We start from the raw sequence: 11,606 nt of genomic DNA on the forward strand, positions 1-11,606 counted from the left end.
AGGGAGAGAGTCTGAGCTGTGTTTTATTAATGTGCTGTTAAGGGAGAGCGTCTGAGCTGTGTTTTATTAATGTGCTGTTAAGGGAGAGCGTCTGAGCTGTGTTTTATTAATGTGCTGTTAAGGGAGAGCGTCTGAGCTGTGTTTTATTAATGTGCTGTTAAGGGAGAGCGTCTGAGCTGTGTTTTATTAATGTGCTGTTAAGGGAGAGCGTCTGAGCTGTGTTTTATTAATGTGCTGTTAAGGGAGAGCGTCTGAGCTGTGTTTTATTAATGTGCTGTTAAGGGAGAGCGTCTGAGCTGTGTTTTATTAATGTGCTGTTAAGGGAGAGCGTCTGAGCTGTGTTTTATTAATGTGCTGTTAAGGGAGAGCGTCTGAGCTGTGTTTTATTAATGTGCTGTTAAGGGAGAGCGTCTGAGCTGTGTTTTATTAATGTGCTGTTAAGGGAGAGCGTCTGAGCTGTGTTTTATTAATGTGCTGTTAAGGGAGAGCGTCTGAGCTGTGTTTTATTAATGTGCTGTTAAGGGAGAGCGTCTGAGCTGTGTTTTATTAATGTGCTGTTAAGGGAGAGCGTCTGAGCTGTGTTTTATTAATGTGCTGTTAAGGGAGAGCGTCTGAGCTGTGTTTTATTAATGTGCTGTTAAGGGAGAGCGTCTGAGCTGTGTTTTATTAATGTGCTGTTAAGGGAGAGCGTCTGAGCTGTGTTTTATTAATGTGCTGTTAAGGGAGAGCGTCTGAGCTGTGTTTTATTAATGTGCTGTTAAGGGAGAGCGTCTGAGCTGTGTTTTATTAATGTGCTGTTAAGGGACAGCGTCTGAGCTGTGTTTTATTAATGTGCTGTTAAGGGAGAGAGTCTGAGCTGTGTTTTATTAATGTGCTGTTAAGGGAGAGCGTCTGAGCTGTGTTTTATTAATGTGCTGTTAAGGGAGAGCGTCTGAGCTGTGTTTTATTAATGTGCTGTTAAGGGAGAGAGTCTGAGCTGTGTTTTATTAATGTGCTGTTAAGGGAGAGCGTCTGAGCTGTGTTTTATTAATGTGCTGTTAAGGGAGAGAGTCTGAGCTGTGTTTTATTAATGTGCTGTTAAGGGAGAGCGTCTGAGCTGTGTTTTATTAATGTGCTGTTAAGGGAGAGCGTCTGAGCTGTGTTTTATTAATGTGCTGTTAAGGGAGAGCGTCTGAGCTGTGTTTTATTAATGTGCTGTTAAGGGAGAGCGTCTGAGCTGTGTTTTATTAATGTGCTGTTAAGGGTGAGCGTCTGAGCTGTGTTTTATTAATGTGCTGTTAAGGGAGAGCGTCTGAGCTGTGTTTTATTAATGTGCTGTTAAGGGAGAGCGTCTGAGCTGTGTTTTATTAATGTGCTGTTAAGGGAGAGCGTCTGAGCTGTGTTTTATTAATGTGCTGTTAAGGGAGAGCGTCTGAGCTGTGTTTTATTAATGTGCTGTTAAGGGAGAGCGTCTGAGCTGTGTTTTATTAATGTGCTGTTAAGGGAGAGCGTCTGAGCTGTGTTTTATTAATGTGCTGTTAAGGGAGAGAGTCTGAGCTGTGTTTTATTAATGTGCTGTTAAGGGAGAGCGTCTGAGCTGTGTTTTATTAATGTGCTGTTAAGGGAGAGAGTCTGAGCTGTGTTTTATTAATGTGCTGTTAAGGGTGAGCGTCTGAGCCATGCGGTGGGCTGTGCCTTCGCTGCCTGTCTGGAGAGGAAACAGAAGCGAGAGAAGGAGTGTGGCGTCACGGCAACCTTCGACGCCAACAGAACCACCTTCACCAGGGAGGGCTCGTTCCGAGTTACCACGGCAACAGAAGCTGCGGAGCGAGAAGAGGTCATGAGGCAGTTACAGGACAAGAAAGGTGTGTGTTTACTTATCGTAGTCCAACGTCTACATCAGGGCTAGGCGACTAGATTCAACCGCGGGCTGATTTATTTTTGTCGGAGCGGATGGTCGTGGCTGGAACATAATTATATTAATTTGTACACTGCAAATTCACCATAACTAAGCCTAAAAAGAGATTGTATTTGAAAATACCTTGAGTACATTCAGACGTGATCACATATGTCTCTTTTTATATTTGTGGGAATACTTCAACAGATTTCCCTAATTTTTAGCTAAATACATGGTGATTTTACAGTATTTCTTGACCAAAAACAAAAAGACACTTTGGGGACCTGTTACTGACCCCAGGTCTAAATTATGTATCTAATTTTGTCCCCTTACATTCTTCCTCTTCCCACAGCGGAGAGCGATGTCAAGTCTGCAATGCCTCTCTCCTCGGGCCCCAGTGTGGGTGTGGTGAACCAGGCTGTGGCCCCTCTACCAGGGTCCCCCTCCTCCTCCCCTCCCCTGGGCCTCCAGGTTATCCCCCGCAGACACGCCCCAGTGGAGGCCCTGGCCAGACAGAGTTCCTTCAGAGGGTTCCCTGCACTCAACAACAACTCCTCTCCCTTCAAACGGCAGCTGTCCCTCAGGATGAACGATCTGCCCTCTACCCTGCAGAGGAAGTCTGACTTCCCCATGAAGAACACGGGTCATTAGCATTTCTCTTTTTATCATTTCTAATTTTTTTACTTTGTGTGTCCAACAACAATTCAACATTCACCTTCTGCTACTATTTCTGTCAAGTCTACACGTACAACCACCCGGAACACAGAACCCACTGCAACTGCCTCTGCAACCGCAATGCTGCAAGGCTAACGCAGCGTTCCATTGGAAATGAATGTGCTTCTGGTGTACCAAAACGCAATGACACAATGTCGGCGTGATCGAGGCGTTAGCGCATTGGGCCGTTAACCAGCTAAAGATTAAATACCATCTGGTCCTCTGTAGCTCAATTGGTAGAGCACGGCTCTTGTAACGCCAGGGTGGTGGGTTCGATCCCCCGGGGACCACCCATACGTAAAAATGTATGCGCGCATGACTGTAAGTCGCTTTGGATAAAAGCGTCTGCTAAATGGCATATTATTATCATATTATTATTATTATTATCTGGATGAAATGCTAACACCCTGTATGTTAAAAATACGGTAAGGTAAAACATTAAATGTTATTTTCTTGTGTTCCATGTCCAGTCCAGGAGATGGAGGGAGAGGGGGACAGCATCAGCTCGCTGTGTACCCAGATCACCTCAGCCTTCAGTGGGCCTCCTGAAGACCCCTTCTCCCAGGCCCCAATGCCCCGACCAGCCTCCTCCCCACAGTCACCTGTAGCGCCCCCTGGGGCTCAGCCGGGTAACCACATACAACTGTTGCTAGGCAAAATTACACAACTACTGCTCTGTGTGTGTGTGTGTGTGTGTGTGTGTGTGTGTGTGTGTGTGTGTGTTAGTGTATTCATATCCTTCCGTAAGCCTGCCAGTGTCTGCATTTCATGCTATTAAAGGTATTAAAGGTATTAAAGGTATTAAAGGTATTAAAGGTGCCATATGTAGAAATCGCTCCACCATTTCCTGGTTACTAAAGGTTCGCCTAATTTCAGTTTATTTTTGCAAAACAAGCAATGTGTAGTGTAGAGAATCATTTATATAATCAAAACCGCTGTGAAGTATATTTTCAATAACCAGAAATATTATATTTTCAGCTGTTTGAAGCTGGTGTACAGAACCCAAAGTAAAAGACGCAAAACCAAAACGTAAAAAAAACGAAACTTAAGAACGGGGAGCATAGAAATAGCACACATAGAACAGATCTACTACCGCTTCTTAGACTTGCTTTCAATGACAATGACAGATCTATAACTCACATTTCTATGTGAATTTGGTTGCGTCGCCCAAAAAGTTACATATTGCAGCTTTAACATATTATGAAGTATATACAGTGCATTCGGAAAGCATTCAGACCCCTTCCCTTTTTCCACATTTTGTTACGTTACAGCCTTATTCTAAAATCCTCATCAATCTACACAATACCCCATAATGACAAAGCGAAAACAGGGTTTTAGAAATGTTTGCAAATGTATTAAAAATAAAAAAAACAGATAACTTATTTACATAAGTATTCAGACCCTTTGCTGTGACACTTAAAATTGAGCTCATGTGCATCCTGTTTCCATTAATCATTCTTGAGATGTTTCTACAACTTGATTGGAGTCCACCTGTGGTAAATTCAATTGATTGGACATTATTTGGAAAGGCACACACCTTTCTATATAAGGTCCCATAGTTGACAGTGCATGTCAGAGCAAAAACCAAGCCATGAGGTCGAAGGAATTGTCCGTAGAGCTCCGAGACAGGATTGTGTCGAGGCACAGATATGACGAAGGGTACCAAACATTTTCTGCAGCATTGAAGGTCCCCAAGAACACAGTGGCCTCCATCATTCTTAAATGGAAGAGGTTTGGAACCACCAAAACTCTTCCTAGAGCTGGCCGCCTGGCCAAACTGAGCACTCGGGGGAGAAGGGCCTTGGTCAGGGAGGTGACCAAGAACCCGATGGTCACTCTGACAGAGCTCCAGAGTTCCTCTGTGGAGATGGGAGAACCTTCCAGAAGGACAACCATCTTTGCAGCACTCCACTAATCAGGCCTTTATGGTAGAGTGGCCAGACGGAAGCCACTCCTCAGTAAAAGGCACATGACAGCCAGCTTGGAGTTTGCCAAAAGGCACCTAAAGGACTCTCGGACCATGTGAAACAAGATTCTCTGGTCTGATTTAACCAAAATTGAACTCTTTGACCTGAATGCCAAGCGTCACGTCTGGTGGAAACCTGGCACCATCCCTACGGTGAAGCATGGTGGTGGCAGCGTCATGCTGTGGGGATGTTTTTCAGCGACTGGGAGACTAGAGTCGTGGTCAAAAGTTTTTGAGAATGACACAAGTATTGGTCTTCACAAAGTTTGCTGCTTCAGTGTTTTTAGATATGTTGTTACTATGGTATACTGAAGTATAGTTACAAGCATTCCATAAGTGTCAAAGGCTTTTATTGACAATTACATTAAGTTTATGCAAAGAGTCAATATTTGCAGTGTTGACCCTTCTTTTTCAAGACCTCTGCAATCCGCCTTGGCATGCTGTCAATTAACTTCTGGGCCACATCCTGACTGATGGCAGCCCATTCTTGCATAATCAATGCTTGGAGTTTGTCAGAATTTGTGGGTTTTTGTTTGTCCACCCGCCTCTTGAGGATTGACCACAAGTTCTCAATGGGATTAAGGTCTGGGGAGTTTCCTGGCCATGGACCCAAAATGTTGATGTTTTGTTCCCCAAGCCACTTAATTATCACTTTTGCCTTATGGCAAGGTGCTCCATCATGCTGGAAAAGGCATTGTTTGTCACCAAACTGTTCTTGGATGGTTGGGAGAAGTTGCTCTCGGAGGATGTGTTGGTACCATTTTTTATTCATGGCTGTGTTCTTAGGCAAAATTGTGAGTGAGCCCACTCCCTTGGCTGAGAAGCAACCCCACACATGAATGGTCTCAGGATGCTTTACCGTTGGCATGACACAGGGCTGATGGTAACGCTCACCTTGTCTTCTCCGGACAAGGTTTTTTCCGGATGCCCCAAACAATTGGAAAGGGGATTCATCAGAGAAAATGACTTTACCCCAGTCCTCAGCAGTCCAATCCCTGTACCTTTTGCAGAATATCAGTCTGTCCCTGATGTTTTTCCTGGAGAGAAGTGGCTTCCTCGCTGCCCTTCTTGACACCAGGCCATCCTCCAAAAGTCTTCGCCTCACTGTGCGTTCAGATGCACTCATACCTGCCTGCTGCCATTCCTGAGCAAGCTCTGCACTGGTGGTGCACCGATCCTGCTGCTGAATCAACTTTAGGGGACGGTCCTGGCGCTTGCTGGACTTTCTTGGGCGCCCTGAAGCCTTCTTGACAACAATTGAACCTCTCTCCTTGAAGTTCTTGATGATCCGATAAATGGTTGATTTAGGTGCAATCTTACTAGCAGCAATATCCTTGCCTGTGAAGCCCTTTTTGTGCAAAGCAATGATGAAGGCACGTGTTTCCTTGCAGGTAACCATGGTTAACTGGAAGAACAATTATTTCAAGCACCACCCTCCTTTTAAAGCTTCCAGTCTGTTATTCTAACTCAATCAGCATGACAGAGTGATCTCCAGCCTTGTCCTCGTCAACACTCTCACCTGTGTTAACGAGAGAATCACTGACATGATGTCAGCTGGTCCTTTTGTGGCAGGGCTGAAATGCAGTTGAAATGTTTTTTGGGGATTAAGTTCATTTTCATGGCAAAGAGGGACTTTGCAATTAATTGCAATTCATCTGATCACTCTTCATAACATTCTGGAGTATATGCAAATTGCCATCATAAAAACGGAGGCAGCAGACTTTGTGAAAATTTATATTTGTGTCATTCTCAACTTTTGACCACAACTGTAGTCAGGATCGAGGAAAAGATGAACGGAGCAAAGTACAGAGAGATCCTGTATGAAAACCTGCCCAAGAGTGCTCAGGACCTCAAACTGGGGCGAAGGTTCACCTTCCAACACGACAACAACCCTAAGCACACAGCCAAGACAACGCAGGAGTGGCTTTGGGACAAGTCTCAATGTCCTTGAGTGGCCCAGCCAGAGCCCGGACTTGAACCCGATCGAACATCTCTGGAGAGACCTGAAAATAGCTGTGCAGCGACGCTCCCCAGCCAACCTGACAGAGCTTGAGAGGATCTGCAGAGAAGAATGGGAGAAACTCCCAAAATACAGGTGTGCCAAGCTTGTAGCGTCATACCCAAGAAGACTCGAGGTTGTAATCGCTGCCAAAGGTGCTTCAACAAAGTACTGAGTAAAGGGTCTGAATACTTATGAAAATGTATTGTCTATACTACTAATGCTAGATACACTCTCTCTCTCTCTCTCTCTCTCTCTGCTGTCCTGTTTGCTGTTCACTCTGCCGTAGTGAACGGTACCGGTCCTGCCTTCCCCGCCGCTGCTGCTGCTAACTCTCCAGTACTGCCCCCTCCACTGCCTGCTCGAGACACTAACCCCTGGGCCAAGACCCCAGGCCCCCACTGCCAAGCAGGGCAACATACCTCGGCCTCCTCCTCCGCACACCCAGGTAAGGACTGGTGCATAGAAATTGATTTAGAAGCCTCAGGTCCCTTGGTGTTTGTGGCTACTAGTGTGGTTGTTCTGTTTCTATGGACTGGGACACTAGAACAGAACAGACAGGCTGGTTGTTCTGTTTCTATGGACTGGGACACCAGAACAGAACAGACAGGCTGGTTGTTCTGTTGCTATGGACTGGGACACAGGATACCAAAACGCTAACCAGCCTGGATTCCACTAAGACACCTGACGGATTCCACAGCAAGCGTTACATGGGAAGAGTGCTTAGCAAGTTAGCAACGTCATGATTGTTGTCAATCAATCAATCAAATCAAATCTATCGATAATGCTCTTTTTACATCAGCTGTTGTCACAGTGTTATTGTACAATTATTCACATTTGAGATGCTTTCAGGTACAATTCAGTGATCATTAGTACCTCCCAGACTTCTATTGAACATTCTCTGGTGTTTCCTCTAACAGGAGGTGATTGGACAACAACCCCTGTGATTGTAGCTCCTCCCACCACCACGGCATCCCCGTTGCACCACTCCCACCGGCGCACGCCGTCAGAGGCTGACCGCTGGCTTGAGGAGGTCACCAAGTCTATCTGCGCTCTGCAGCCCGCGTCCACACCCCCCTTCCAACCGTTCCTCACCCCCAACCCCCCAGCCCCAGCCTTCTCCACCACCCCAACCCAGGCTTTCGCTGTCCCCTCACCCGCTGCCCAGGCGTTCTCAACCACACAACCCCCAGCCCAGCCCTTCTCTGCCCCCATGACTGTGCCATCGGTTGCCCCTGTGGCCTTCATGTCCTCCCTGCCCCCTCGCCAGCCTGCCTACCCCATGTCCAACGGGCTGCCCTATGCCCACCCAAGTGTGCCCGTGGTGGGCATAACCTCCTCTCAGATGGTAGCCAATTTGATTGGTTCAGCCCCCCAGCCCCAGCCGTACCCCGTCCCCCAGTATGATCCTGCTCAGCACACCGTGGGTATCCCTTACAAGAACCCCCACCAGCAGCCCTCTATGCCCCTCCCCGTCCCCCTCCAGCCGCCCAATGGGAGTGTAGCCTTCAACGGGGGCGGAGCCGACAGCTGGGCCCCTCCCTTCCTGCCCCCTCAGTCCGCCCCGGCCCCTCCCCTGCCCTCACAGCTCCAGCCTGCGGCCGACCCCTTCGAGGCCAAGTGGGCCGCCCTGGAGAGCCGGTCCCGTCAACGCACCACGCCGTCACCCACTAACCCCTTCTCCTCCGAGCTGCACACAACCTTTGAGATTCAGCTCTAGAGACTGGGAGGAGGAGGAGGAGGAGGAGGAGGAAGAGGAGGAGGAGGAGGCTGTTCTGTTGATTGTGCAGGTTGGTGAGAGACAGGAGATAGGAGCAGATATAGCCTGGTCTGGCTTAGTGGAGGACCTGAGTGAGGGAGGAGGGAGGAGGGTGGCTATGGATGGGTGAAGCTGCTGGCAGCGGTGAGAGGTCATGGAGAGATGGAAGTATTGAGGTGCAGCTGCTTACCAGGCATGTCATGTGTATTGTGGGTTTAGTTGCTTTGGATGGACATGATGACCCTGTGTAGTGGTGAAGCTGCCCACCCAACATCAAACCCAGCCCCAACCAGCCACCCAGCCCCACCCAGCCCCAACCAGCCACCCAGCCCCAACCAGCAACCCAGCCCCAACCACCCAGCCCCAACCAGCCACCCAGCCCCACCCAGCCCCACCCAGCCCCAACCAGCCACCCAGCCCCAACCACCCAGCCCCAACCAGCCAACCAGCCCCACCCAGCCCCAACCAGCCCCCACCCAGCCCCAACCAGCCAACCAGCCCCACCCAGCAACCCAGCCCCACCCAGCAACCCAGCCCCACCCAACCAGCCACCCAGCCCCAACCAGCCACCCAGCCACCCAGTCACCCAGCCCCAACCAGCCACCCAGCCCCACCCAGTCAGCCCCAACCAGCCACCCAGCCACCCAGCCCCAACCAGCCACCCAGTCACCCAGCCCCACCCAGTCAGCCCCAACCAGCCACCCAGCCACCCAGCCACCCAGCCACCCAGCCCCAACCAGCCACCCAGTCACCCAGCCACCCAGCCACCCAGCCACCCAGCCCCACCCAGCCACCCAGCCCCACCCAGCCACCCAGCCCCACCCAGCCACCCAGCCACCCAGCCCCAACCAGCCACCCAGTCACCCAGCCCCACCCAGCCACCCAGTCACCCAGCCCCACCCAGTCACCCAGCGCACCCAGCCCCACCCAGCCACCCAGCCCCACCCAGCCACCCAGCCACCCAGCCACCCAGCCCCACCCAGTCACCCAGCCCCCACCCAGCCACCCAGCCACCCAGCCCCACCCAGCCACCCAGCCACCCCAGCCCCAACCAGCCACCCAGTCACCCAGCCCCACCCAGCCACCCAGCCCCACCCAGTCACCCAGTCACCCAGCCCCACCCAGCCACCCAGTCACCCAGTCACCCAGCCACCCAGTCACCCAGCCCCACCCAGCCACCCAGTCACCCAGCCACCCAGCCACCCAGCCCCACCCAGTCACCCAGCCCCACCCAGCCACCCAGTCACCCAGCCCCACCCAGCCACCCAGCCCCACCCAGCCACCCAGTCACCCAGCCCCACCCAGTCACCCAGCCCCACCCAGCCACCCAGTCACCCAGCCCCACCCAGCCACCCAGTCACCCAGCCCCAACCAGCCACCCAGTCACCCAGCCCCACCCAGCCCCAACCAGCCACCCAGCCACCCAGCCCCACCCAGTCACCCAGCCCCACCCAGCCCCACCAGCCACCCAGCCCCAACCACCCAGCCCCAACCAGCCAACCAGCCCCACCCAGCCCCAACCAGCCCCACCCAGCCCCAACCAGCCAACCAGCCCCACCCAGCAACCCAGCCCCACCCAGCAACCCAGCCCCACCCAACCAGCCACCCAGCCCCAACCCAGCCACCCAGCCACCCAGTCACCCAGCCCCAACCAGCCACCCAGCCCCACCCAGTCAGCCCCCAACCAGCCACCCAGCCACCCAGCCCCAACCAGCCACCCAGCCACCCAGTCACCCAGCCCCACCCAGCCACCCAGCCCCCACCCAGTCAGCCCCAACCAGCCACCCAGCCACCCAGCCCCAACCAGCCACCCAGTCACCCAGCCCCACCCAGTCAGCCCCAACCAGCCACCCAGCCACCCAGCCACCCAGCCACCCAGCCACCCAGCCCCAACCAGCCACCCAGTCACCCAGCCACCCAGCCACCCAGCCACCCAGCCCCACCCAGCCACCCAGCCCCACCCAGCCACCCAGCCCCACCCAGCCACCCAGCCCCACCCAGTCACCCAGCCACCCAGTCACCCAGCCCCACCCAGCCACCCAGTCACCCAGCCCCAACCAGCCACCCAGTCACCCAGCCCCACCCAGCCACCCAGTCACCCAGCCCCACCCAGTCACCCAGCGCCACCCAGCCCCCACCCAGCCACCCAGCCCCACCCAGCCACCCAGCCCACCCAGCCACCCAGCCCCACCCAGTCACCCAGCCCCACCCAGCCACCCAGCCACCCAGCCCCAACCAGCCACCCAGTCACCCAGCCCCACCCAGTCACCCAGTCACCCAGCCCCACCCAGTCACCCAGCGCCACCCAGCCCCACCCAGCCACCCAGCCCCACCCAGCCACCCAGCCACCCAGCCACCCAGCCCCACCCAGCCACCCAGTCACCCAGCCCCACCCAGTCACCCAGTCACCCAGCCCCACCCAGTCACCCAGTCACCCAGCCCCAACCAGCCACCCAGCCCCCCCACCCAGTCACCCAGCCCCACCCAGTCACCCAGCCCCACCCAGTCACCCAGCACCCAGCCCCCACCCAGCCCCACCCAGCCCCACGCACCCAGTCACCCAGCCCCACCAGCCCCACCCAGTCACCCAGCCCCACCCAGCCACCCAGCCCCAACCAGCCACCCAGTCACCCAGTCACCCAGCCCCAACCAGCCACCCAGTCACCCAGCCCCACCCAGCCACCCAGTCACCCAGCCCCACCCAGCCACCCAGCCCCACCAGCCACCCAGTCACCCAGTCACCCAGCCCCAACCAGCCACCCAGTCACCCAGCCCCAACCAGCCACCCAGTCACCCAGCCCCACCCAGTCACCCAGCCCCACCCAGCCACCCAGCCCCACCCAGCCACCCAGCCACCCAGCCACCCAGCCCCACCCAGCCACCCAGTCACCCAGCCCCACCCAGTCACCCAGTCACCCAGCCCCAACCAGCCACCCAGTCACCCAGTCAGCCCCAACCCGGCCACCTGGCAGGCAGAAGGACTGCAGCACTGAAAGAGTACGGAGCTTCCCGACCAGAGGTTCTCATCTAAAACTTCAAAATCAGAAGTGAGAGAATGCCAAAATCTTTATTTTTATGCATTAAGGTATATTTTAAATAGCTTTGGAAATCTAACGGAAGAGTTGTAAGTAATGTTTGCCAAAAGGCACAGAGCCTAGCTAGCTACGATGAGAATGAGTGGATGTGTATACGAGAACATATATTATACATAAAATCGATATCTATTAAGAATATAACAGTATACACAGCAACACAACTCACGGCAGCAGTCTGATTTCTATGACAATGTAAA

General features: G+C 53.0%; 1 protein-coding gene across 2 annotated transcripts in view; it reads left to right on the forward strand.

The window, feature by feature from the left end:
• Nucleotides 1-8,645, forward strand: part of numb (NUMB endocytic adaptor protein) — a 111,371-nt gene extending 102,726 nt beyond the window's left edge. For both annotated transcript variants that reach the window (XM_045209084.1, XM_045209085.1), the window contains 5 exons: nucleotides 1,643-1,844; nucleotides 2,229-2,519; nucleotides 3,061-3,219; nucleotides 6,845-7,003; nucleotides 7,476-8,645. In XM_045209084.1, the coding sequence (XP_045065019.1) occupies nucleotides 1,643-1,844; nucleotides 2,229-2,519; nucleotides 3,061-3,219; nucleotides 6,845-7,003; nucleotides 7,476-8,275 (1,611 nt within the window). In that variant the 3' untranslated portion in view covers nucleotides 8,276-8,645. The remainder of the gene's footprint in view (nucleotides 1-1,642; nucleotides 1,845-2,228; nucleotides 2,520-3,060; nucleotides 3,220-6,844; nucleotides 7,004-7,475) is intronic.
• Nucleotides 8,646-11,606: the final 2,961 nt, after the last annotated feature.

The sequence above is a fragment of the Coregonus clupeaformis genome, chromosome 29 (assembly GCF_020615455.1).
Source record: "Coregonus clupeaformis isolate EN_2021a chromosome 29, ASM2061545v1, whole genome shotgun sequence".
Lineage (NCBI taxonomy): Eukaryota > Metazoa > Chordata > Actinopteri > Salmoniformes > Salmonidae > Coregonus > Coregonus clupeaformis.